The 27,932-nt window shown below is 47.5% G+C and overlaps 1 protein-coding gene across 10 annotated transcripts; it reads right to left on the bottom strand.

Moving 5' to 3' along the window:
- Positions 1 to 251: 251 nt before the first annotated feature.
- On the bottom strand, positions 252 to 27,485 carry ATP6V0A1 (ATPase H+ transporting V0 subunit a1). Of its 10 annotated transcripts, none has more exons than XM_032091720.1 (23): positions 27,381 to 27,485; positions 27,080 to 27,221; positions 26,848 to 26,926; positions 26,453 to 26,550; positions 25,827 to 25,955; positions 21,422 to 21,507; positions 20,494 to 20,620; positions 19,160 to 19,242; positions 18,455 to 18,548; positions 16,934 to 17,146; positions 16,172 to 16,322; positions 15,792 to 15,931; positions 14,867 to 15,024; positions 14,323 to 14,413; positions 13,385 to 13,503; positions 12,873 to 13,089; positions 12,190 to 12,297; positions 11,420 to 11,488; positions 9,211 to 9,318; positions 8,617 to 8,634; positions 6,727 to 6,844; positions 6,144 to 6,315; positions 252 to 1,594 (listed from the first exon to the last, which is right to left on the bottom strand). In XM_032091720.1, the coding sequence occupies exons 2-23, from the start codon at positions 27,194 to 27,196 to the stop codon at positions 1,501 to 1,503; spliced, it is 2,589 nt and encodes an 862-aa protein (XP_031947611.1). In that variant the 5' UTR covers positions 27,197 to 27,221; positions 27,381 to 27,485; the 3' UTR covers positions 252 to 1,500. The 10 variants fall into 10 exon arrangements, with proteins under 10 accessions (XP_031947611.1, XP_031947613.1, XP_031947612.1 ...); XM_032091722.1 differs by having other exon boundaries at positions 21,422 to 21,504; XM_032091719.1 differs by having other exon boundaries at positions 1,501 to 1,594; positions 21,422 to 21,525.
- Positions 27,486 to 27,932: the final 447 nt, after the last annotated feature.

Genomic DNA, 27,932 nt, shown 5'->3' with positions numbered 1-27,932 from the left:
CAGGATGTCGCTGGGGCTCGATAAGCACAGACACATCGCAGCCCAGGCAGGGTCACGCCGGTCTTGCTGTACAAACCAGCCCTTCCCACCCCATGGTTCTGGCCATGGAGGTGACACGATCCTGAGCAGAAATGCCCAAGGTCCCAGCTGCTCCCAGCAGCTCTGGGGGTTGTGTTCAGTATAGGTCAGGGATGAATGGCTGCCCCTGAGCCCCCTCAGCGAGCACTGGGGAAGCAGAAAACAGGCCACAGTGCTTGTTTTGGAGTTCATTTAATTTATACAGTGACTGTCAGCAACATGTTTCACCCAGGCAGCAGAACATAGCAGGACTCATGGCAAAGCTCCACCTGCAGCTATGCTTTGATTTCATCCTTCAGTCTGCAAACACCTCTGTGAATACCCACCACGTCCACCTGTAACACAGTGAGTACCCAGGGCCTGCCCAGGTGCAGCACAAGGGTCCCTGTGCCCCACGCACGTGCCCATTGCAGTGTGCAAGGTACATGTAACTTTCTCACCTAATTTTAAGCAGCCTGGCACCTCGAGGCATTTCCTCCTTGCTTCCAGGTTAATGAGTCTCGTTATTGTTCTAATCTGTTCATACACAAATACTCGGCTCCACTGCGAGAATCAAACACGACAGTCACACACAGCACTAACACACACCACACTGCTGCTACAGCTACATCGAGTTGAGGAGTGCAAGGAAATATTGACAGCTCAGACAGGAAAGAAAGCAACAGCTAATGCAGGGACACACCACAGAGATCCCCCTGCCATAGAGCTATTTTAGTAAGATTGGGCCACTGCTCTCTCTGAAAGGGCTCCTCAGACCCTGAGTGTACAGAACAACGTGAGTCACTGGTACATCCACCTGTGCAAAAGCTGCCTCCACTGATGCCAAGCCCACACAGACACTATCTGATGTGCCTCAAAGGCTTTGGTTTTAAACCAGAAACCCCAGAAGTTCCACTGCCAGTGGCAATACCTGCAGTGACCAGTGACAGACTGCACCAAGGCTCATCCCTCCCCATCCTGCCCCCAGGCCACAGTCAGGCAGCTGAGTCCCAGCGAATGAGGACTCCCCACCACTGCCTCCAGCAATAAGAGGGAGAACAGCCCTCACTATTCCCGAGCTGAGGTCTTTGGGCCTTTTCTCCATGTCCCCTCAGCACAGCTGCATTTCTTTTCTGCCCTGATCAGCTGCCAAGGAATGCACAATACAGGGAGCACACGACTGCACACCAGACACCTCATGCACTTGGTACCTTTGGGAGTAAACTTAAGGAACAAAAAGTTTCTGTGATCCAGTGTCGTTACCCCAGAACGTCAAAGCTTTTGGCTTGGGGATGCCATGGTAACGCTCAAGGGTGCTGCAATAAGTTATTGTCACTACACATGTGACTCAGACACACGGGGAGGGGTCAGTCACACCCTTGGTGTTGGGGAGGGTCTCACACACACACACACAACGTTTAACACTGCTGGTGGGGGGAGGACTCAGTCGTCAAACCTCCCCTCACGGATGATGTCAAAGGAGAAAGGGAGAAACTTGAACCCAGTGCCAGTGTAGAACTTGTTCTGGAACTCAATCCTGCAAGAGATAGAAGAGTGATTACTCATTAAAATCAATAGGAACAATTTGCAAGTACTCCATTAAAAGTAGGATTATTGACTATAAGAAAGCAAGCTTTAAAGAGAAAAAGAGGTATTGTAACATAATGTATCTTCTGGCATAACCCCCCCATCCATGTGTGATGCTTCTGTGTGGAGCAGAGAGCTGCCCAGAGACTTTGATCCCACCCTCAGAGACAATAAAAGGGCAACAGGAGGAGGAGACTGGCCCTGACCACCGTGTCCTGTGAAGCACAGGGAGCAGACACAGCATTTTTTACACCAGCTGCTAAAGTTCCCTTTTTCATTACCACAAGCCTCAGCCACGTGACACTGAGCTCAGACTCCCCCACCAGCCACTTCTGTTTATTCCCTGCAGCACATTTGCACTGGGACGTGCCCGCCAGCTCCAGCCGAGCGTTAGCTCAGCCCCATTTGCTGCTGCCCCTAATGAACTCGAGTAAAGAAAGGAATTATTCTAGAGAACTGCCCAATAGTCAGCGACAGCCAAATAGGGACAGGGAAAACTAATCCCCTGACTCCCAGCAAAAACAAGCCCAGGCTTCACAGACACTTTCCCCTGCACAATCTGCTGGAAAACAAAGTCTCTGCAGGCAGCAAGTGACAGCAAACTGGGGAGCATTTAACACAGCTCAGGAGAAGGGTTTTTTCAGCAAAAAAGGACAAACTTGAATTATTTTTCTCCAAGTGGGGAATCATGGCAAACTCCAGAGCTGCTGGATTCAGCTAGCAAAAAGTGATTTCCCCAGAGAGCCCAGGAGGGAAATGCTCAGGAAAACCAGCTTTAGCTTGTATCTGCTGCTGCCTCGCAGGCCAAGGGATCCCCAGGATGAGCAGGATTTTCCGTGTGGGAGGAAGGGCTCCTTGCCAGTGTGCTCCAGTTTTTCAGGAACCCTGATAATCTCTGTAAGTATCCTGTGACTAAGTAACTGTTCTGTAAGCAAAGGGAAATGAGAGGCAGAGGGCTGGCTATCTGAGTCACCCAAGCTCACTGTGACTGACATGTTAACCCTGATGATTCACAATTCCAGCTGGCCCCAGCATCCAAATGCTCCCTTTGGACATTCCTTTACAACTGGCCACAACTGGAGGCCTGACAGTGGAAGAGAGGCTGCTCTAAGGTTAGAGAACTAGCGAGAACAGTGTATTTAACCAAATAACAGTAAACAGTCAGTGGGGTTTTCTGCAGGTGTCTCCAGGAACACCCAGAACCCAGCAAGAGGCACTGCTGTTGCCAGGCTCACTGCCTGTCACGTGCCCCAGTTTACTGCTAAACCCTCCATGTGTCTCCCATCAGTGACCAAGTTCTGCACAGAATTTATAGACAGTAGCACTATCAGCAAACAGCCCAGGAGTCCTCTGGCAGCAGCAGTGCTCCAGGAAACCCACTCTGCAGCTTTCTGCATTAACAGTTACTGTCAGTGTTTGTCAGAGTGTAGCTCTGGGGTGGGTTTTCCAACCCCACAGAGTCAGGGTACGGACACTGGAAAACCAGGCAGCTCCAGTCCCATGAGCAGGAGGCAATGGGAACCCCGACTGTCACTCGGTACAACTGCAAACTCCCACTCTATGTTTGTGTTCCTAAAGACAGAGCCTGGGGTCAGGTGTAAACCAGGCACACCTCAAGGACAGCACACCAGACAGACAGAAGCCACTGGGGTGTCTGTACAGAGACTGCTGCAGCTACTCCTTCCCAAAAAGGACAGAGGTACCATATCTGTCACCATGGGATATTCCATCCTGCCAGGATGGACAGGAGACTGTGGCTGCCCCTTGGAGCAGTAGCTCCTGTGGCCACACTGCAGGCAAGTGCTGGCTTGTGACCTTTACAAAGGAAAATCAGATCCTGCAGGTGAGTGAGCACCTGGACTCCACCATTCCCACTCTCTGGACTGGGAGTGGGATGCAGCTCCAACACACCCACGCCTCTCGGGATGCAGCACTCTGAATCCAGTTACAAACTTTTTCTTTTGGGCACAGTCTGTTTTGGCTCACACCAGAAGAGGTGACTATCTTAAAAAGGGGGAAGCTGCTTTAATCTGAACATTCAAACTGCATCACTGAAAAGCAATATATGGAAAGGTTAAATATTTCAGAAGAGTTACAGCAAAAGAAGCTGACAGTACCACAGCTCAGACACATACAGAGCTGCAGTGGAGCCCTGATTCACACCCTGCAATCCTGGCAGCAATCCAGAGTGCTGCCTCCACCCCAGAATGGCCTGAAAAGCCCAACCTGCTCAAAGAATGCACACGGAAAAAGCACAAAATAAACCTCCCTCATTTGGGACTGCCAGGCACAGCATATGGAACAACCTGTGAATTCCCTGACCAGTAAAACACATCCTCAATTCCTCCTCCTTTCCAGGAAGGTTGAACCACCCACTCCTCAAATTCCTGATAGGTGACTCTTCTCCCATAGCCAGAGAATCCCATCTGCTCCTCCCAGGACAGCTGTATTTGACCTCCACTCTCCCTTCCCTCTTCCTAAAAAGGGAACACCTGCCATTGGAACACCCTGTTTTTGGTTCAGGAGCAAAAAGGAATGTGAACAGTGTGCTCTTTGGAACCACTGCAGGTGCCTCCCTGTGATAAGCAACACGCAGCAACCCCAAAATCATTTTAGCAGATCACTTGCAGTCTGAAATAGAACCTCAAACTAGCTTTATGGGCTCGGAGCCTGAACAGATTTTTTCTCAGAGCCTGTGCATGGAGGGCTTGCAAGTATGAAACACATGTTTAGGGAAAACAGCATTTTGTTAAGCACTCCAGTTCCACAACTGCCCTGCACTGGTCTGCATGGCCGGAGTGATCCGTGCACTCACTGCTGCTGCCCCTGGGTTTGCCTGTTTGCCATTTCACTGACCATATACAGATGGTTTCTTAATGGCCCTTTAGGGAAAGCCTAGCATTGTGAACCATGACCTCCAGCTCACACCTGCTCCAGGTGTCTGAGCCATATCTGGAGGTGCAGTTTGTGATTATTAACACAAGACAGGTCCCCCCCAAAAATGTACATTCTGCTCCATGGAGCCTGTCTAGAGAGCTGCTCAGGGCTGTTCCCCTGCTGCTGCTTAGAAACGGCCATGCAGCTCCACAGCCCGGAGAGGCCAGACCCTGGAAATCCTCTAATCCTCAAGGAATTGCAGAGCAAATCTGCCACATCTGGAGTTACAGCACTGCTGCCCTCTGCTCCTCTTGGACTGCTCTCAGTGCCCAGCAGGGTCTGCAGGGCTCCTGATGTCACTGCTGGAGTGGCCCAGCACGGCGACAGCAGGGAGAGGATGAGGGAGCTCTGGCCAGCCAGCAAGGAGCTCTCGAGTGAGAGCTCCAAGCAACTGCTATGCAGGGTTCAGGCTGGATGCCAGGAAAAACAGAGGCACTGTCCAGCAGCCATTTCCAGGAGTGCCCCCCCGGCTCCCTCGGCACAAGATGGCTTCGCCCCAGGATGCCAGGATCAGCTTGGCTCCCTCAGCTGCAGAGACACAGGTGGACCAGGACACTCCAGCCTGCACCTCACCAGCTGCCAAGGGAGAGGGTAAAAGGCCAAAGGTTTCCTTCCCCACAAGCAGGGGAAAAGTACAAAAAGGCTGATTTTATTCTGGGGTTGTTTTTAGAGGCACTGGCTTCCTTTTGCACTTACAGAACTACTTTCAGAGAGTGCTCCCAACCTTTTTTTCCCATATAAGCAAGACAGAATATTTATTGTGATCTTCAGGGACTTCCCTTTGCTCTAATGACCCCCCCTGCCCAGGAAATCAGCAGCCTGAGGAGGTGGCAGCAGCCTGAACCCCACAGAGGCACAGACTCTCCTACACTTCAGGCTGAGAAAATCCCACTGCCAGTTGCTCCTCTGATCCCACCAGTGCACTAACAAGGGAACCTGAAGTGGAACAATGAACATTCTTAAACATGGATTAGAGAAAGCTCTTGAACACTTGGGAGCAGAGTAATTCCTTCTGCTTTGTTGGCTGCATACACAGGAGCTTCATGATCACAGGAAAGGGACTGCAAAAGCAGCTTCCAAAAGTAAGACCAGCAAAAATTCGCTGCCATCCCAAAGTACCTCAAATGCAGAAGGCAAAGCCACTCCTGTCCAAGGTAAGGTTTTACAGCGATGAACAAGAGCATGAGAAGGAACCTGCAGTCAGTGGCTATTGCACACAAAGGACAACAAACACGGGAACCAGGGAAAAGACCAAGAGATGGAACGACAAAGTCCTGCTGAAAGCCACAAAGCACACTGCTCCAGCCAGCACAGCCTCCCCAGTCCCTGGTCCCAAAGCTGTGGTACTACAGCTTTAGTCCTTTAGTGCTTATTTCTAAGCAGAGCTCCACAACTTAAAGCAACAATCAGGGAGAGGTGTTTTACTACAAACAGGATTGATATCTCTGACCCTTTTAAAGACTTTCTGCCTTCTAGAAGACGGCATTTCTGCACAGTCTAAATGACATCAAATTTCTTGTTATGAAGAGCTCTCCAAGTTTCTGGATGTTCCAGTAACTCACCAGTGCAAACGCAGAGCGTGGAGGAAGGCCGAGAGCCCCTCCATGACCAGCAGAATGGCCACTGTCAGGGTGGCAAAAGCAGCAAAGATGAAGAAGAGGCCCAAGCCTCCCCCCAGGCTCCTCACGCTGAGGCCGATGTGGATCACCATGGTCCAGAGCACCTCCGAGAGCTCTGCCAAGAGAAAGGGGAGAAGACTCGTGTCAGCAGAACAGGGAGTTGTTTACTTATAAAGCAAAATCTAAAGTCAAGCAAACTCCTGCTACAATGAGATGGAAACTGAAGAGGAACAAGAGCTTTCACAGCCAAGTGTGTCAGGACATTGCCTCCAGCTGTCACATAGGCAGGGCAGAGTCCTTGCTCAGCAGCTCTTTGCTTTATTCTGTGATTTTGACTCCATTCCTCCCATTCAGCAGAGCTGTGGGAGCAGAGCCTGGTGCGTGGAGCTCACTGCTCCCAGGTAATGCACACACAGCACTGTCCTGTGCCAGCTGGGCCCCGAGAGGCCTCTTGTGTTCCTGCCTCCCACCTGCCCGGGCTGAGCAGGCACAGGACCCAGGGCTCAGCTCCCTGAGGGTCACTCACGTGCGTGGGCCAAGCTGAGGGCCCAGAGCCTCAGATAGGACGCGGTGTTGGAGATGCAGCCCAGGCAGTACTCGATGGTGTGGATGGCCTGGTACACCACGGTGTCCCCAAAGTCGAACTGCAAAGGGAACAGAGGATGAGGGGAGCTGGGAGCGTGGCGTGGGGCGGCCAGGCAGGGGCACAGGCAGGGGAACTGCTGCTATCACCAGGGACACTGTGTGTGACGCTGCACACTGACACTGTCTTCTCCTGGTTTAGCGCGCCAGCTTCACAAATGAAAACTGAATCTTGTCTTGACAGGTTTTGCAGAATGACAAATGCTGTGATGTGAATACTGTTTTCTCATTCTGGCGTGTGAAAGTCAGATATTCCAAATTCATCCATGGGCTTAGCCAGGAAAAGACTGTTCAGCAGAAGGTGGTGGTGGTGTGCACTGCCCGGTAACCTGGAGGTGCTGCTATGGGAAGGAGGCAGTGCTCCAAGCTGTGTGTGCCTTTGCTACAGGAGCATTTTGCAAGACATGAACCTGCCCTTTTTGAAAGCAAAAATAATGCATTAAGCTATCCTGAAAAAGTCACCTCTGTGCACCATTCACTGGCAAAGTCTCTGTGTCTTGGTAATTTTCTGCAATAATAAAAGAAGAACGTACAAGGAAGTCTGCCATGTAAGGCAGTTTCTTATTCTGTAGCTTGGGAAAGCATTCCCTGCATTTTAGATTTAATCCGTGCTTCAGAAACTGCTCAGATTTAAGTGAACATGATGTTTTAAATACATCCAGTGACTAATGCTCTAGGCATGCACACAAAGCTATTTATATTCTTAATTCTTCCCTAGCATATCCAAGGCAATAAATATTTCAAACAATTCAGTTAAATTAGCTGTCAAAAGCCTAATCCTTTCTCCACAGAACATGAGCTGTGAAGTTCTTCACTAAAGGCTGCCCTAGCCAACAGTTCCAGCTCTGGACACACGAGCTGACCGGCAGGACTGGGAATCTGGGAATTGTTGAAACAAAGACCTTTCAAAGCTGAGTGCAACTGCCAGAGAGAGCGACCACTGTGCCAGGAGCAGGAGCATCGGGATTGCTGTGGCATAGTCCCTGTGGATTTACACATTTTCCCCAGGTTCAGTGAGACATCAGGTACACCAGAAGAGGACCCCCGTGCCCCCTCCCTTCCCCCAGTTCCACACAGGCCTGTGCACAGCAGAGCTCTGAGCAAACCACTCTCAGCACAATTTTCAGCAGCAGTGGCCTGGTCAAGCTGTTCTGATTTCATGCCATTTGTATTTTTTTGTAGTAAAATTGGTTACCTGATAGTGCTGAAACCTACACTCAATCCCGCATCAGTATTAAAGCCCCCATTTTACAAGTGCTTATGGATGAGCAGTTTCTAAGAACGGAGCTTCTCTTTTACACAAAGCCTCTGGCCAGTTCAGTTCTTGAACTACATGAAACTGGACTGGCCGTGCTGTGTTTGTTCTGGGTCAACCAGCATCATCCTTAACATGGCAGATAGTTTGTGGGAAGAAATCTCTTTACACATTTTGCTGCAGCACAGAATTAAGAAAGGCACAACATCAAAAACCTGAGATTTCTTTGGAGGCTCAAAAGTGAAAACTTTTCAATTTCAGACCTCCAGCTGAACAGTTTCCCAGGTAACTGGGAACAATCTGCAGACAGGGGATCAGACAGACAAGCTGTATAGATGAAGTAATTAAAAGTGTGTTGATATATGTATGTATGTATGAATTAAAAATGGCCTTTAACATGAAAACAGCGAGATCTTTTGGAAAACAAAATGCTGTGACATAACAAGTTCCATTCAGCACGTTGTACACCGATGGGAAATGGCCCAGGTACACATGAATGCAAAGCTGCTGTGCTCTTACCACCTCGTCCTCTGTAGGCTTGAAAACATAAATTTACATTTAGTGCAGTGTTTTGATCACATTAATCATGAACACATTCAGCAATTCCCTCCTACGCACGCCACGGAAAGCAGTAACACATCCCATGCACTACAGAGGCAGGATCTGCTGCAGTCGTTCAGAGCATCAGAAAACTCCCCAGCTACGTGAGACTGACTGTTTTTCTCCTCTCCCGGAGGAAAGGGAAGTAATTAATATTACCCCCATCAGTCAAAATGAATATATAAACAAAATTTCAGTGCTGCAGAAACACAGCCCCTGAATTTCCACTGGCACGGGAGAAGCAGGTAACATGTGGCACATGGGAGTGCTGTGCACCCCTGAGATGGTGGCTCTTTGGGGACAAATAGAGCCACATCTCCCAGGATATACAAATGCTGCTTTTTCTGGATTCCTGGGAGTAACCAAGAGACAGTCAGTGAGAAAACTGCTAGGAAAACACTTCACTGGGAATGTTGCTGTTTAAACAGCCTGGAAATGAGTAACTACAGTCCCAGTGAGCTCATCCTGCTGCCGAGTGCAGTGCCCTGAGAGCGAGGATGCTCAGGTGCTTACCTCTTCCCCCTCCTCAGAATGGGTAGATAACTGGTCATGTTGAATGATCTCAGCATCCTCCTCCGTTGGGCCATTGCCCACCCGGATCCCACCAAAGTTGTGCGTGCCCTGACACATGCAGAAAAGAAAGAGCAAAGTGTTGTTTGGGTTTTAGTGCAAAAGTGCAGGTTTCTCATACTCCATGTGCAGCAGCAGCTCACAGAGGAAAACAAAATATTAAATATTAAGGCCCAGATTAAGGCAGGTACAATTCTATTTCCCAGCTTGGATGGGAAAGGTGCTGATTCCTGCTGGGGCTGGGGAAAAAAAAAAAGTCTGTCTGAGTGAATCCTTGGTACATTTCTACAGTGTAACTGCAATCATGAGGACAATAAAGGCACACCTCTCAGAGGACATTTGCTGGCTCTGACATTCAACAGCCCCACGTCCTGCCCAGCACGGCTGGACAAGCACCGACACCACTGCTGGGTACTGGATCAGGTCATGGAGCAGAACACAGACACATACACGCTTGCTCCCACCAGCCTCAGGCACACCGACATCGCGCAGAAAACCAGATCTTCCCCTGCTTGGGAACTCTACGTTGTGCAAGCAGGTCCTTTTAGAGACATTTGTGCTGACATTCAGCATCTGACCCTCAGCTGCACCTCCAGGATTCCAAAGGCAAAAGAACAACACACAGACTGAGCTGAAATGCTGAAATCGGGAGCAGTTCCCCACCTGACCCCTGAGTCTGAGCTCTAGACAGGCAAACGACAACACCATAAATATAAATAAACCCTGTGTCCAGCTTCAGCACTGTCTTGGGTCACCTGAGACACAGGATGTGACCAGGCTGACTTGCCACATCCAGACTGCAGAAGTCCAGGGATGCCCATGCAGACGAAAAGAGGCTGAAGGTCCCGTGACCTGGCGCTTGCAGAGACCAGCAGAACAGCTGCTCTGAGTTCTTCTACCTCCTTTGTCCTTAGAAGCCTGCTTTTATTTCAGGCTGAACTGTAAATTTGCCCAAAATGCCAGATATGAATTAGAGATTTTGTCAGGTTTCTAAAAACAAATTAGGTAGGTGTTTATGCTCTGAAAATAGAAATACAATTTTAAAACCCCCCATATTTACAACAAAGACAATGCTTTTATTAGGACTCTCAGTATCTCTGACACACCACAAGTCACTGATGACTCCTGTCAATATTCTATTTATATATTTCTAGTCTGTGTGAACTTGCACTTGAGCAGCTTTTCCTCGCATCCACTCAGATCCATTCCCTGTAAACCATCCTAAACACAGCTCCAACAGCTCCAATTGTTTACTTGATCCTTCTAAGCACACTTCACACAAGACCTCCCCTCGCAGCTTCCCGATGGAGATGCATTTCATACGCTGGATGGATCATACACAAAAGATCCATTTTCATTTCTGACATTTCCGTGAGGAGACTAAAATGTCATGAGAGAACCAGCTGACATGTCCCTCCCAGCACCTGTGGCACCTGGAGAGCAGGATGTGCTTCACACTGTCGGTGAGATTCACACCTCCCAGTCAGCCAGGCAGATTCAGAACTAAAATCGAGCTGAAATAGGCAGCACTGGGGAAGGGACTAAGTTCTGGGGGCTGCCACAATCCTCACCAGAAAGCTCTGGCAGCAAAGGGCCATCTGTAGGCTTAGAAACACGTAAGTCAAAACAACCGCCACTGAGAAGCTTTTTGTGCACAGCCATTTTACAATAATTTCAGGCCGAAGTGTGTACAAGACAGATGTGTCACAAATCCACATGATTACTGACATGGAGTTGCTGGAGGCCATCACATCACTGTGTGTTTGGGAACATGTAATGCAAACAGAAATGCTGCACTGAGAAGAATCCTAATCTATCTTAAACAAATACACAAGCCAAAGAAAAAAAGGGAATTTAACATGGGGGGATGTGGTAGCAGGAAATCCTGTGCTGCTCTGCAGGTTGGATTCAGCAGCACTCCTGCAAGGAAGTGTCTCTGTGCACACACAACTACCATCCTCCAGCCTGGGTGTTCATCCAGAATGTATCAATTTGGCTAAACTTTGCTCTTTCCAAGAGAAAGTGTTTTTCACCCTAAAGGTGCACTTGCCATTCCCTTATGAAATTCAGATACATTCCATGCTCCCTCGATAATCAGACACAAAGCCAACTCCCATCTGTAATGCATCAGGCGAGTTTGAAGTGCACTCACTGTTGCAGCCGCTGCTGCCTCGAGCGCCTGCGTGTTCGTGCTGCCCTGGGCCTCCTCGGGCTGCCCCTCCTGGGGGTGGACGGAAGAAGAGAAAGGGAGGAGGAAGAAAACAGAAAGAGAAAGGGAGACGAATGGAGGGGACATGGGAAGATGAAAGATGGTCAGAGAAGGGAGAGGGAGTGTCTGTAACTGAACTGATCTTTGACTCGCTGCACATCCTCACAGCGCTGCCACACGTGCAGGGAGAACTCGCGCGTCTCCGCATCTCACACACGGGTACTTTACAGTGCAGCTGGGAACCTACAGAGCACCCCAGAGCAGACAACCTCTACAAGAGTCTGTAAGTCTCTTTTTCCTTTTAACTGTTATTTTTTACCATCCAAGCTGCTTTAACAAAGATAGCTGAGAAGTCTGCCAGCCAATTCCATCTCTGTTTCCCACTGCCAGCCTAGCCCAGCCACAGAAGTGCATCCAGCAGCCAGTGAGACTGTTCCTAAACCAGCTGCCAAAGCCTGAGCCAGAGACACTGTTCTGATCATTACCAACATAAGGGGTTTTTAAAAGCAGGTTTGATGCTGGATCCAGATCTGGGAAGCAGGCAGGCCACACTCTGTCTCCAGTAACACCCACCTGGTATGCCCAGGAATATGCAAAAACACTTTACAGGTTTCAATGCAGTGTGAACCCATGAATCCAAGCTCAGGATGGAGAACACAGCTTTTCAACCAAAAACAGTTTTCACGTGTAAAATATAAAAGGGAGTCACCCACCAAGTGTTTTCTCCTTAAATACTGCTGGCGAAGGACCAGGGGTTTGGCTACCAGCATCCACGGCACACACAGCAACGCTACCACCACGAGGAAGCACTGGAGCCCTTTCTGCAAAAGAAACAAGTCTCAGGTAATTCCGTTGCAGCCCCTGCTCAAACACATGCAGAACCCAGCAAGAATGGCTGAATTCCCAGTATGTGGATGCTTCACTACCTCTCTCTCTTCTGGGAACAGCAATTAAGTACTTAACGCCTGCAGCTGCCACCTCTGACTGAGCACAGCATTTAATGCTGAGACTGGGTGAGATTAGGGAAAAATTCAAAAGATTCTGCAGGGAATGAGAATTTGGCAGATGTCTGATACTGCTGCGAGGAAACAGCGTTGGTGTCTGCGCCAAGCGGAGAGGGATCACACTGTAGACATGGGACAATATTCCTAATTGCTTTCCACTATTAATCAGGATCCACGTGTTCTGAAGCCACAGATGACTTACGGTCAGACAGATAAAATTCCTGGTATAGAGATTATTCCTTCCTTCTTCAACATTACACAGTATCAACTTTCAGAAATGCTCTGTCACAGTGGAAGAACGTTTCATGCTTGATTTCACAATTATGACAAGGTTAATGAAACACTCCAGTATCATGAAGCATCTCTGATTCTGTTCTAGCAAGAGCACGCACCTGCCCACTATAAAGCATCTTATTACTGGTGTCCTCATAGGAGAACAGAAACATGTTGATAAAGTGTATTAAGAGGCTCGGTGCTTCCTTGGATGTGTGAGCATCGTACGCTGTCCACTTGTAAAAGATGAGAATAACAAGGTATCCAAAGAGGGAGGACATGAAAATCATTTCTGGAATAAATCCGAGGTATATGTTCAGTGGCTTCTTAAAATAGCTACAGGGGAAAAAAAAAAAAAAAAAAAGAAAATTTATATTACATTTGGTTAGAATTAGGGCAAAAGCTTTTAATAAGAGTCTTTGGACAGTGCAGGGGCTCAGCAGCTCAACAACTGCTGGGCCTGGAGCACAGGAACTGCCTGACAGGCACAGCTCCACACACAGCCAGAGACAACTGCACTGCACCTTCCATCAGGAGGTGAGGGCTGACGGGCATCTGAAACCAACACACACGCGACACACGAAGACATTCCACTGCCCCCACCGTGAGAAAACCAAAACAAAGCACTCACATGTGGTTGAGGAGACTCAATGCAACACCAAAGAGCATCTGGAAAATGCCAAGAATCACAGACATCTTCATCTTAAAGGAATTGAGGAAGGCCAGCTTATTGCTGGCAATATTCCAGATCTGTGAAAAACAACACCTAGTCAGACACCAGGGAAAGGAAAACAGGAGAAGGAAAACACTCCCTTCAAGCTAAGCAGTGTGAACCAGTCAGGAAGTGTGAGGCTGAAAAAGCAGGTTTTTAAAGATGTGTTTGTCCCACGGGTATCTTTTGGGGAAATGAGCAGACAAGTTTTCAGCTGGGAACAGTCTTACAGCAACTGAGCCCACCATTGAGCAGGAATCAAATGTGTTTTCATGGTACCTCAAAGGTGCAGGAGAAAAGAGGCTGTATCCTTAACTGTAAGAATATGATAATCTATCCTTAACTGTAAGAATATGATAATCCATCTAAAGGAACAATTACACACAGCTCTGATTTCCTGCATTTCCTCTTTATGTGGAACCCACACAAGGTTTGTTATATTTTACAAGCAGGGTTAAGAGCAGAGCTGTTGATGCAGGCAGGTACAAAGTGACAGGATTACTGGGAAGTGTACATTTCCAAGAGTGACTGAAATAAGAGATTAACAGCTTTCCCCAGGGTAAAAAAGGAACTTCAGAAAGTGATTTTCAAGTCTAATCAGATTTGATTAAAGCACTGCAGGTTAGAAAGGGTGAGAAAGCAGCCTTTAATGGAGCTCTAAACAAGGGTCTCTATCCCAAATCTAGCATCTCAGTAGGAATTCTATCATTCAGGAGTATTCCCACCATTGATGGACTTGCTAAGGGAATGGCTGGGCTGGGGAATCTTTCACAGAACTGTGAACAGAACAGGTACTTCTCTTTCTGCTGACACAGAGGATTCTGCCCAAAAGATGCAGAGGAAGGATGAGCTCTTACCGGGTCAATGCCAAACGGGTAAGGCCCACCAAACACCCCCGGGACAGCAGGATCCAGCTGCAGCAGGGGGGTGGTCTCCAGCAGAGCATCTCTGTTTGGGAATAAGATTATATAAACATTAACAAAAGCAATGCCACCCTCCTTCTGTAAAAACTAACAACACTCCTCCCTTTTGAGAGCAAGGAATAGCTCAAATTGAGAGAACATTAAGGTTCTAGAACCTGGATGGTTCTAGATTTTCCCAAATTAATAAAACCCTGTTTCTTGACCTTTTACTCAGCATCAAAAGAAGACAGGTGCAGGGGACAGGAATCTTGAAATGTCTATGGGGAAATAGGTGAGAAACTGCAACTTTGTAAGTTTTCTGGGGGAAAAAAAAAGGCTGTTTTGAATCTTGGCACATTTCATCCCATTTACACCCCTCTTCTGAATCTACCTGAGAGAGAGTTCAGAAGTTTTTCTTTTCCTGAGTTGGGAGGACAATGGGGAAGGACAAGTCACCTGCTTCTCACTGTCTCTACAAAGTTACCAAGAGTTTACTCACGACCAGTTGGCTTTATTGAACATTGGCCGGACGCTCCAGGAGGAACCGAACATGTTGAGGGACTTGGAGAAGCAGTCGTTGTAGATGAGGCCTGTGTACGTGGAGAACAGCCCCATCAGCAGGATGATGTATCGACCACTGAACACCATGTTGAACATCTGGTGTGAAAACCCAAAAAGCAACAAAGAAAGTCCATGAGAACAGGGAAGGTCCCTCCTAAAGCCAAACCAGGGGAATCAGTCTGTTGTAGGACAAACATTGGCCATATCAACCGAGAGCCCAAAGTCTCTGTTCCCCCTTGGCAGGGGTTAAGGGTGCATGAGGGAGCATGGCAGCACAGATAACGAGGATAAAGGGGCAGTGCAGCTCTCCATAGGGAACTTGGGATTAGCTAGAGAGGACAAACTGCACTGCACAGGCTGATGCAACTCCCAGCTGGCAGCATGAGTTTGGAACCAGGAGCACAGACCCTGGCAGCCTTCTCCAGCTCTGCCAGTGTATCTTAACTCCGGTTCAGCTCCTGTCAGCCCTGAGCTAGCAAAACCCACCTTGAGTAGCAGATAGGAAAAATGCTGGGGATAGGATAATTACATACAGAAACTGGGAGGTTTGAAGTGACTGAACCCCAGTATGATCCAGCTAAATTTGGGGTGATTTGTTTACACTAACTGACCTACTACACTTGATAATTTCATTCAGAAAACTGAAATTAATAATTTCCTATAAATATCCAAATGGAAAACCAAGGGAACTCAATACTATTATGAAACTACACTACTCAGTGTGTGTGTGCTCTTCAGGCTTCCCAGCCTGTCCATGTGCTTCCAAAAATTCCAAAGGAGGAGTAATGGGCATTGTCAACTCAAGGGCAAAAGGATGGGAGTAAACAAAGCTCCAAGGTTTTGTTTGAAATGCAAAGCTTCACCTCATTGTCACTCTTCTGGGACAGAATCCGGCTTTCCCTCACCACCATCCAGACAGCAATCAGAGTCATCAGGATTCCATGGCCAAAATCCCCAAACATCACAGCAAACAGGAACGGGAAGGTGATGATGGTATAGGGCGCTGTAAGGGAAGACACAACACTCCCAGGGCACTGTGTGTGAGTCAGCCCAGATTCACCACGGTACAATTCAGGCAATACAGCAAATATAATTCCCCAGCTTCCCCTCTGCTACTGAAAGCTGCTGAGTCTCTACTAGAATTCTCCATTAGAAACTTCCACACAGGACGGGCAATACAGATAAACATCATGACTAAAAAATTTGAGACAGAAGTCTTGGACTTATCCAAGTGTGAATTTACCTGGATTTATTTCCCGATATGTCCCAATGCCGTAAGCATCAACAATGTTTTGAAAGCCAGAAGTAAACTTGTTGGTTTTGTTGTACGTGGGTGGGGTCTGATTGGTTTGCATCCTGTTTAAAATAGATGGGACAGTGGATCCACTGTGCTCCTGTTTGAGAAAAACAAAGGGAAGATCAGCAAACCCACCCTTGGAGCACTGGAGGACAAAGTACAACACAGCTGTCCCGTTGGCATTTGGAAAACTGCAAGCTTGAGTGTTTGCAGTGTGCTTGCACAATGAGACACTGGAGCAGCTGAAGAAGGCTGCCAGGATTCCACTGCCCTCCACTTTGTGTAGCAGGAGTAAAGGTGAACATTGTCTCCGTAGGACAGACAAGAAAACAAAAAGCAAGTGGAAGGACTTAAAGAAATCCAACTCTCTTGTCTATCTGAGCAGAGGGTGAGTTTGCCAACATCCTGGAGAGCTCCTGCATCCAGACACTAGAACTACAGAGCACAGCCAGGGTAACTAAATGTTCCAAAGGACTCACACATGGGAAAATCCTCACCATTCCAGCATTCACCTGAGCTTTAAGCTTCACACAACACATTTGTTACTACTTTTATCTCGAAGTCATCATTCCTGCACGCTAAATAAACTGTCCTTTGTGAGGGCTGATTCCAACAGCCCAGGGGGATGGTGTTCAGAGGCTCACAACACAGAAAAGGCAATGAATCCATGCGGTGATGCCACAGCTGACTGGCACAGCAGCCACTCACAGTGCCTCTCCTGAGAGCAAACTGGATGGAATCGAGGTCAGCAACAGGACACCACACTTCAGCAATCAAGCACTTCTGTGTCACGTCGATGTTGCACAGGTTCAGGGTGTGGTAAATCGCCTTCATCTTCCGCACTTTGATGAACCAGACACGGATGTTTTTAGCAGCCGCCTGCAAAACCCTCTGGCGATGATCCTCAGTTTGGTTCAGCACCTTTCAGAGAAGCAGGAGAAAGACAAGACCAAGTCATGGACCAAAGCTCAAGGTGCACCAACAAAGCTTTACCCAGAGGATGAACGAGCAGCCTGCTCCCCCCACCAGGCATAGGCTGCCCCATGCCTGCAGTCTACGCCGTAGCCCCCATATTAATTAGTTCTGCTGAAAGGCTTAAGGGCTTTTTCCAGGGACGCTTTCTGATTATTAACCTCCTCCAGCTCCAAGGTCAGTGGTTGTTTCAAACAATGAACTGTGCCAAGACCACAGGGAACAGTTTTACCTCCACCCAGGTTAAAAGAGCAGAGAGGAGTTCTGCAACTAACAGGTTTGCTGCCTTGAGAAAACACACAAATTACCCTGAAAGACTTGTTTACTGAAGGGAAATGGAGAAAGTGTTTCCTACTGAGGGTGTTTTCCAACTGGAACATATCAAACTCAGGCCAAGTCAGATTTCCAGAGTGGAAAGTCTTAGACTGCAGGGAAAGTGAGGACACAAGGCACATGCAGATTACAGCAGTTACATTGCTTTTGAGTTCTTGTCTACTTTAAACTATGTTTTGAGCTACACTGCACAACTCACAGCTTGAGACAGTTTCTGTATCAAATAAGCAGGTCAATTCAACCCTCTTTCCTTTTAGTTTCTGAACCTTAATTAATTTTTTCTTGATTTTTGTCTCAAATCCCTTAAATCTTTCTACATTATCACATACTGCCTTTCTTCCTTGAAGCAAGCACCAGGTATTTCAGAGGTGGCACCCACAACATCTGGGTGCTAATTACTTTTTACCAACACTCAGGCTGCTGCACAAGAGATTAGCTGTAAAGCAGAAGCTCTTCAGGACAGCACAACATTAAAATATAAAGACAGGCAGGAAAAAAAAGAGCTAAGTTAATGTTAGCATTGTTATCTCAGCTTGGAAAAATGTTTAAATGTTTCTAAAGTACTTTCAGATGACATAGGCAATTACACAACATGCTCTCAAGAGCCGGAACACACAGGATATCCCTACACGTGTGAGTTCCTCTTTGCTCCCTGGTATGGAGTTCTCTGTACTTTCTTGTATATAATGAACTGCTCAGCCTTCCAGAAAGATCAAACCACCCCATCCCAAACCCTGACACAGAAACAACTGAGCAGTCTCCAAATATCTCTCTTGCACTGCTGATCTCAAGCTATGCAAAGCTGAAAACATGGTCATCTAATAGGGGCAAAAATCCTCCTGTTTTAACAGGATCCAAATATACTTTTCAACCATATTATTAAAGAAAAAACCAAATAAAGGTCATTGAGCCCAGTTATTTTACCATCTGAAGATCATCAATTCTGGTATTGACACCAGAAGCCATTTCCTTCCGCTCCTGGGGTGTTTCTGGGCATGGGTAGAGGGAGGCCCGGAACCTGGAAGACAGGGAAGCACCTCAGTGACAGAGATGGAAAGAAGATCAGTTGGTCAGGGGTGAGCCAGAGGCACTTTAAGAGAAGTTTCTGATCAGCAGAGACTGCCAAGCAGAGCTCCAGCCTCTACATCAAAGGGATGCAGAAGTTTGCTTTAGGCCAAAGCAGAAGCTGAGTACTAAAGAAAACAGAAGTGGGAGAGAATCCTCTGCTCCCTATGCTGCCAGTGTCTCCAGGCACTGTCACGAGGTTGGTCAGCCATCCAGCTGAGGGGGGATGCTGTCATGCCAGCGCAACTGCTGACAGAAGCAGTCACTGTTGTCTCCCCTGTGAGAATATCCCATTGATGTCCCATCAGGCCTGCCCCACAAATCAACACTCCCTTGGTTTTTTGCATTCCCTAGCACAGCAGTTGTGTACTTTGAGCATTACAGGCTGGAGAGTGGTGAGTGTGACTGTAAAACATGTTTCAGTTACTTATGGCACATTTTGTTTGCTGTCTAAATATGTGCTCCTGCAGCCACTGCAAAACAGGGAGTTGAGAAATATCGGTATTAAATCATGTCAGTGTGTTTCAAATAATTGAGAGCTGCCCAGCTGTCAGACTTTCATACCCTTCACAGATCTTCTTGACTCTGTTCTTCAGCTGGTCACCTTGGAAGAAGATGATAAATACAGACTTGTGCACGTAATCCCCCTAGAACAATAGAAAGAATTGTAGAAATTAGCATTAGATAATTACCAGAGTTCTACTTTTCCTTTCTCTGGGTCTGCACATCAGAGCTCAGATCTGCACAGTGGGTCAAGAATGTACCTGAGTCACCTGAGTCACAAAGAGAGCAATTTTCTCAGCCTCAGTACAGAATACCTGCACTGTATTTGTGTTTACTGAAGCAAAATGCCCCAGATTATCCAGTAGTGATTCTATGCAATACAGCACATGGGAAAACCTGTTAAGATCTCCAAAAATAATGAAGATGCAACGAAGTATTTATCAGCACTTAGCACAGTCAGCTCACCTACAGAATCAAGCCAAAAGAGTGAATGAAGATAAAACAAAGTGGAGTTTAACTAGTGTGGTTCCCAGGGAGGCCAGAGGCACATTCCTTGCACAGCTGTGTCCGTGGGGGCAGTCAGGGCCCCTTTCCTGCATTTGTTGACAAGTTATTGTTCTACCTTACTTAGGAAATTTTAACATAATGTTTCAAGAATAATTACATTAGGTGTAACCTCAATTTAAGGAAGTTCTGCACAATAAGAACAAAGTCTCTCCTAGCTGACAGATGATTCCACAGGTCAGCTACCAGTGGTTGGTGGGACAAGGGAATGCATCAGCCTCACATGAGAAAGAGAGGCTGTTACTGAGCTTCACCTCCCGGGTCTGTGTTCCTGGGTCTGTGTTCCACAGCCTTTACTAGCTAAGAGCAAGGGTGCCCCAAGTTTGGGCAGTGCCCACTGGTTTGAGCACAGAGGACACTGGGGGTAACACCAGGCCAAATCACAACATTTACTGTTTATATCTGTACTAATGCAAACAGTTCTAAGGTGTATGTTTAAACTATTGATTAGTGAATTAAGAAAAAAACGAAAGGTTTGAGTTCAGAGAAATGAACTTCAGATGTTACACAATGCCCATGTCCCAAGAGCCTCTTCCAAGGAGGATCATTAATTATTCAGAACTGCACTTGTAGTTTGGGCCAGAGAAACCCCTAAGCCCTGCCACAGTCTGTGTTTTGAGTTGTTTTCCCCCTTCCAACAACATTCCCCATCCGGCCTCCTGATTTTGTATTAATTAAACAGGAAAACATTTATTGATGAAGCTCAGAGGTTGCAGCAGGTGCTGGGATGGACCTCACTGAGGGACAGAGGCTTCGATCTATAGATCCACAGCTCTTAGATCCTGCTACACACCGGAGGCTTCTGCTGCTGTACCCAAGAGTCCCTTTACCGTGACAGGGTCCTCCAGCGGGTTCTCGATCTCTGCCTGGCGCAGGAAGACGTTCCCGCGGCACACGCGCCACAGCATCCGCTCGAACGTGGGGATGCGCTCGCGGTTGATCACACCAGCCACGAACCTGCAAGGGGACAGCACGGCCTGAAGGGCTGCACCTGAACCACCTGAACCACCTGAACCACCTGAACCACCCCAGGGCCTCGCACCCAGCACACGACGGCAACCGGGGGTCAGCGCCACAGCGAAAGCTACAAAAATCTGGTTTTAACATTAGTTCTTCAAGCAAAATGCAAGGTCCTCTAAATACATGGAGGTAACACACAACAAAACAACTGCACCATAGCACAGGCTCTGTTTTTTAACAGAATGAAATAATCTTTAAAAAATCACTGCTTATAGAAGAAACAAACGCATTTAGATACACAGTTTCTAGCCTTCATTTCCCTACAGTCCTGGTACATTGGCTGCAAGGGTTAGAGCAGCCACGGCTGCCAGTGACTATGTCCTGGGCTCATGCTTCAGACCTCACTGAACCAAACCCCCACATCCAGATAAAGAATTGCACACACACAGGGAAGCCTGGAAGCAGCTGATAAAGAGGATGTAGAACTATACAGTTATTTCAGACCATTATGTGCCCACAGTAGCTACAACTTTCAACAAAGCTGTGAGATCCCAGAATGTCTGAGGAAAGCACCAGACAGACTTACACAGAACAAACTGGGTTAATTCTTTGGTGCAAAGAGAAACGTGTGAAGCATAAACATGAAATGGGAAGTTAATATGGGCAGGAAAAGAACAGAGAGCTGGTTTTAGATCAGCTTTCAGCTGCTTGGTGTGGAAAGTTCCACAACTGTGCTCAAATCATTGTGGCTTCCACAGGCTGATAATCCCAAATCCAGGAATCCCAAACTGCAATTACCCGAGTCGGAGTGGGGCACCTCTTCCCATCTCGCTCGGCTCCAGCAGTGAAGAGGATTCCTCCAACAGGTCTGGATCCGCCATCTGCTGATGATGCAATTCAGCCTGAATTCACAAATCAATTAATATCTAATGAAACCAGTTAGTGGCATGCAGGGAATGAGGAGCCAGGAGATAGTTGGGGGAGACATAGAAAGAAAGGAAGAAAGGAAAGGAAAGGAAAGAAAAGGAAGAGCAAACATAAGACAGCAAAAAGAGGAACGAGATGACAGAAAAGACAGCAAGAATCACACACGGAAGGAGAAAAACAAGAGGAAAAATGGAATGGCTCAGCAGGCTTCCATACAAGAAAGGTTTGAGGATTGTTGCAACAAAGGGGCTGAGAGATATATAAGTCTGAAGAAAGGCAGAATTCAAAAAAAAATTCCAAGTTTTAAATACAAGTGATGTTCCCAAGAATTATTTTTAATGGCACAAACCAGAGAAACACACTTGAGTCATGTATTTCCCCAGATATTAAATTAATTTATCCTTATTCATCGTATGGTTCACCACCAGGCACACACACTGCTTAGGGCAGGCTGGCAACATGGCTCATCTCTTGGCCAGCCAGGCATTAAAACAGGACAGTTTTACACTGTCCTTCTTTGCAACTCATTTGCAGGCTAAAATTCTTAGTAATATGGCTTGTAAGTGTCGGAAATTCAGGTCAAGGATGCTCAGATCACATCCTCTTGTGCACCATCTTCACACTTGTTCAACCCCGCCTCACACTTAGTTCTACCTCTGCAGCTTATATAATGAAATGCCAAAAATTACAGTTCCTGAGAACAACCAGAGGGCCAAAGTCTACCCTCTGTGGTATGCTCGAGGTCTTTCCCACAAAGCCATCAAGGGAACTTGCTAAATCACACTGGAAGGCAGAGTTTGACCCAAGGACACTTCATATCCACACACACACACAGCACAGCCTTGCAAAATCTGTGGCAAGTGCAGTAACAGCCCCAGTCTCTGTATTTGGGCAGTAGTTGTGTCAGAATGAAAATCTCTCCAACACTTTACCTGCTTGTCAAATAAAAGTGTTTGCCATATACAAGAGAGTTTTTGCAAGGCTGACACCAAATGCAGCTCAACTGCTTGTACACACACTTGCTGCAGCTTAGGATGTAACATGAGGGAGGAAGCTCTTCATTCAGCTTGGAAAGGCACCACAGGGAATCCCTGATCCTTTCAGCTCTAAGGCAACTTGTTGCAACATCAAAAACTGAATGAAAATTCAGTTCATAGAGAACACAACTAAAATAAGAAAGTTTGGTATCTGAAAACGAAACACACAGACCAAACATCCCAGCAACTGTTTGACATCTCAATTTCAGGATGTTGAAGAACACTAAGTTACCATTTTAAGAGGCTTGTATTGTATTTCCAGTAATCAAGACTCTGTCTGCAGTAATTTTTTGTGACGTGCTGCACATTTTAGCAGATGACTCATGAAAAAGGAAGGACAGCACATGTGACACCTTTGGATTTGCCCCACCTGAGAGATAATTTGTTATATATGTTTAATACTAGCTTGGCCCATTTGTGTCCTTTATTCAGGACAAGTCCTGCTTAGAATTACAAAACGTAACAGTTTAGAATAAATGTGGATTAAACCAGTTTTACTAAAAGAGAATGTTCTTTTGCAGGGATTATTTGCATTACGAATTCCATGTTCCTTAAATTCATTTCTCAACCATTCTGCTTTGATGAGCACACGCTTTCTAGAAAGGAAAAGGCACAGCAGCAGCAGCTCTGCAGCTGGAAGGATAACTAGAGCACTGCTGGGGGATTTAATAGAAATAAAAAATTGAGACTATGTGGAAATGGAGGAGCTATCCAGTTCCAGTGCAGGAAAACAGGATTCTGGGAAATTTACTTCGAAAATGAGTTTTCACCAGCAGTGAGTGAAATGTCAGAGTTATTGTGGAGTATTTTTTACTACATGAGGTCATTCAGGATTGGAATCCCCCAAGCATTTCCATGTCAGTAATCAAGAAGCAGAGTTTTCACTATTAAACATTTTTAAATTGCTTATTGATCCCCTGATCAGCATCCAGATCAGCACCTTTCATCTCAAAAGAGGTTCATTTCCTCCACTCATGATTCCAGTCCTGCCCAGGGATGGTTCTTGCCCAGTGCAACACCATACAATTCAAGCCCCTTCCAGGTCACAAACAGGACAAAAATCAATGTTCACAAGAACTAAAAAAAGATTCATGTCACCACCTAACTATTAACCCAGAGCCAGACAGAAGTGACAGATGTAAAGCAAACAGAGAAAAGCAGATGGCAGAAGAGTCAGAGGGAGGAAGAAGGGACTGCATGCCATTAACCGTTACTTTTCCAGTCTTCTTTTACGCTCAGACTCTAGGCAAAGCTCTCAGAGAAATCTCTCCAGCTCATATCGCTCTTCATAAGCAAGGACAAGAAGACTGAGAAAAGGAGCATAATCATCAACATGGTGTGTTGGAACAAGAAATGGCTGCTTGGGCTGGAATGGTCACAGGAGGAACAAGAGGACATTTTGCCACCCTCCCTCCCCCCATATTCGAACTCTGGAGAGTAAACGTCAAGCACGAAGGAATTGGAGAGTCAGCCATTTCTTGTGCAACTCATTACTATGAATAACATAATCTTAATTACAAGTTATTGTAGTCTTCAAGTGTTGAAAGTGCTGTGCAATGGCAGCATGGAGAAGAGGAGCATTGGCCACTCCAGGATGATGAGCAGAGGCAGTTCTGGGCTGCTCGGGGCTCGCCCCGGCTGTTTGCTGAGCACAGCATGAACTGAGACAGGTTTAAATTGTCCACACTTACGTTTCACTGAACATCACCTGTGAGCTGTTCCGTTTGCTTTTACATAGAGCAGCACATGTTATTTGGTGTATTTTGTTTTATTACTACAGAAAACAGTAATCAAAGAGAAGCAGAACACATCTAAGCTTTCTGTGGCTGGTTTGTGTAAGGCTGTGGGTGACCTGACATGGACTGTTTAGAAAATTGATTTTAATCTTTAAATTTAGTTTGATCCCACTGCAGCTGAAGAAGAGGAGTGGGCAGCCCTCACTAGAGAGGACAGTAATTAACAAGGCCAAGTTGGATGGGACTTGGAGGAACCTGACCCAGTAGAAGGTGTCCCTGCCCATGGCAGGAGGGTGGATGGGGATGAGCTTTAAGGTCCTTCCCAACCCAAACCAGTCTGGGATTCATTCTCAATACAAAAATGCTCAGGACTTGGGTTTACATGATACTCAGAACAGGCAGTACTACTTTAACACAGTAAAGTAATGGATTATCAGGTTAATCCTGTTTGTCCAAGGGACACTTTGAAGTGAACATTCAACACTCGAAGACAAGGGGTTTTTTGTACTGAAATCAACCCCACAACCCAGCAGGCCTCACACCAACAGCAGTATCTGTGTCAGCAGTGACTATGACTGGCACAGGACCAACCTTGGTGCCTGAACAGGCAACACCTCGTGCCAAAACAACAACAAAAAAACCCGGTTAGATAAACGGCCTGAAGTGTGCAGGAGTCCAGCTCCACTTGACAATAGCCCTTGTAAATACCAGGAGCCATTTCCGTTAAGAATTCTTTGATCAAATCCTGAGATTAGAGGAAACAGGACATCTACTCGGCAAAAACACGTCCTGAAAAACATATGGGAGCTCTTTGAGAGAACTGCCAAGACTCTTGAGATACTTGGGCTTTACAAGGAAGGGTTATGTCTTCTCCCAGGCAGGATTTATGTCAGTGCCATGAACGACATCGGAGAAGCTCCTCTCAGGTCTAGTGAAAGTTGCCAGTTCCTGGCCCAGATGGTATTTGACAAAATGTCGAAGACTTTAAATGTCAGCTCTGCTCCACAACTGACCTCTGAGAGCTTCAGGGTTTGATCAAAGGCTCAATTCAATAATTAATTAATCTATTACTTCAGTGGACTTTTTATTATGACCCTGATCAGTCTCCACACAACACTTTAAAGGCTGAAGAGAATTCAGCTCGATCGTAACTCCTCTGCACATGCACCGAAGAGACTCTTACCCATTCGGGACACTGCTTGCTGTAGCACCAAATTTTGGGGCTGTTGATGTGCTTTCAGAACTACTCACACCTTAATTATTTTACACAATTTTTAGACAAACCATTGCTTAACTAGAACAAGCCCAAATCAGCATCGTAGGAGGTAAATCATGGGTGTGTACTGCATGAAAAATGGAAAACAATTTGTGCGGCTTTCTTAAATGAAGCATAAAATGACCCTGCTGTCCAAAACAGCAACTAAAATATATTTGAGAATAAAAATGGTAATTTCTATGAGAAGAGCCAGCTCCCCAAGTGTTAAACCCCACTGGTATTCTGACCTCATCAAAAAACTGCTGAGTTTTACGCAGTATAAATTTTAATTCTGTCAGCTCCAGGAAGTTTCTCTTCAGAGCCTCCTGGTTGGTGTTGATTTCTTTAAGCTCATTTTCAATTTTCTCAAAGTTTGCCTGGAAGATGTGAAAAGGAGAAAGAAAAAGGACTTTAAGCAATTCCATAAGTAAGTACTGCTCAGTCTATCAACCCACAGAAGCAGGTGAGATGCTTCACATCCCCACCTAACTTGCATGGATTTACAGGTGCATCTCCAGCCTGCTGTGGCACAGATCCAGATCTGCCACATCTACAGGCAACTGCAGACTTCTCACACTCAGCCAGATTTTTATGGACTGGATTGATAAGAGTTTTATGACTCACCACCATAAATCATGTAGTTCCATCAGTTTTTGGCTCATTTCAATGGTGAAATTCCTATTGAGTACTCTCACCTCTGTATTTGGACAAACACAGCCAGCCCACTGTGTGCTGGCAGAACTGCTTCCAGGGACAGCTGGAGACTGAGCTAATGCCCTCCTGCCACTAAATTCTGCAGGCATTGACTAACAGAGACAATTTTCCCTGTTTCCGTCCAGAGTCCAACATTAGTTGAGTCTTAACACATCATTACCTCCAGGTCAATCATGTCACGTGGAAAAGGCACCTCCGGGTTTTCACCGGTGTCCATGATAGGAATGTTTGCCTTTTTAATCTCCTTCTCCACAAACCCTGCAGAGACAGCATTAAAAGTGTTAATTACAAACACTTCAGTGTCAAACAGTTACCCCAACCTGCACCTGGCCCCAGCAGCAGCTGATTCCTTCACCTCCTATTCCAAGATTGTCTAACTTGGCCAGTTATCTTCCGAGGGGGAGGTGAATCCCTGGAGGCAGCGAGCCGTGCCCCTGCCCCCACCCCTCTGCTCGGATCCTAACGCTGCCCTGCAGCTTCAGCCTGCCTTGACTGGGTTTTTTTTTAAGCAAAACCTGCAGAGTCAGAGCCACATCAACCCTAGTGGGAACGTACGGAGCTTTCGGTCCATCTCCTCGCACCTCCGGACCTCATTGACGAATTTACGGTGGAACACGTTCACGTCGGGGTTCAGCTGCAGGGAGAGACACGGGACTCAGCAAACCCCCTACCCCCGGGGCCGAGCCTCCCGGCAGCGGGGCCGGTGCTGCTGAGCCCCAGCGGGGCCGGCCGGGCTCCCGGTGCTCCCGATCGCCCCGGTCCCGCGGGCCGCGCAGGGAACACTCACGTCGCGGAACTGGACCTTGCCCAGCTCGCCCAGCTCGCTGACACAGCAGTACGCTGCCTCGGACTGCAGGAAGAGCTGGGCCAGGGTCATCTCCTCGCTGCGGAACAGCTCCCCCATGGCGGCGCCGCTCCCGCCGCGGCCTCTGCGGAGAAGGGCCGTGAGAACCGGGAGGGGGCAGGGACTGAGGCCTTCCCGCCCCGTCACAGCCCGGCTGCACCTGGACCCCACCCCGGCCCGGTGTCCCCGTCCCCATCCCATCCCATCCCATCCAGCCCCGTTCCGTTCTGTTCCCCCCCATTACCGGCCGCTGACACTGCTGACACTGCCGCCGCCGCCGCCTGGCCCGAGCCGGCTCCCGTCCGCGGCGTCACCGTCCGCGCGGGGCGGCGTCACGCGCACGTCTCCTGGCGACCGCGCACGGCCCCGCCCCGGAAGTGATGGTAGGGGCGGCCCCGCGCGGTGACGTCATGAGCGGGGTCATGACGTCATGTGACGTCACCGGGAGCATGTCCAGCGCAGTGACGTCCGTGGCACAGCGTGAGCGAGGAGCAGCCCCAGATCCAGCCGCTGCTCCCACTGGGAGAGATCGACTCCAGACTGAGTCTCCAGAGGGGAGGCTGCAAATTCCCACCCGTTGGCTGCTCCGGGTGTGTCTCTGCAGCAGAAAAGGGGCTGAACTGGAGTTAATCCAAACACAGAAAATGATTCCTGGCATTCCAGCCCGGGGCAATTGCTGTGGGCACAGAGGCACCGAATGGGGATCTTCATCTCGCTGAGCCCCAGGCACAGATGTAAATCCCTGTCCTGTTGGTTTATCTGGGTCTATCCAGACTGACCTACTCAGGCAGAGTTT

This window comes from Corvus moneduloides, chromosome 26 (genome assembly GCF_009650955.1).
Source record: "Corvus moneduloides isolate bCorMon1 chromosome 26, bCorMon1.pri, whole genome shotgun sequence".
NCBI classification, from domain to species: domain Eukaryota; kingdom Metazoa; phylum Chordata; class Aves; order Passeriformes; family Corvidae; genus Corvus; species Corvus moneduloides.
This window is presented reverse-complemented; position numbering and strand designations above follow the sequence as displayed.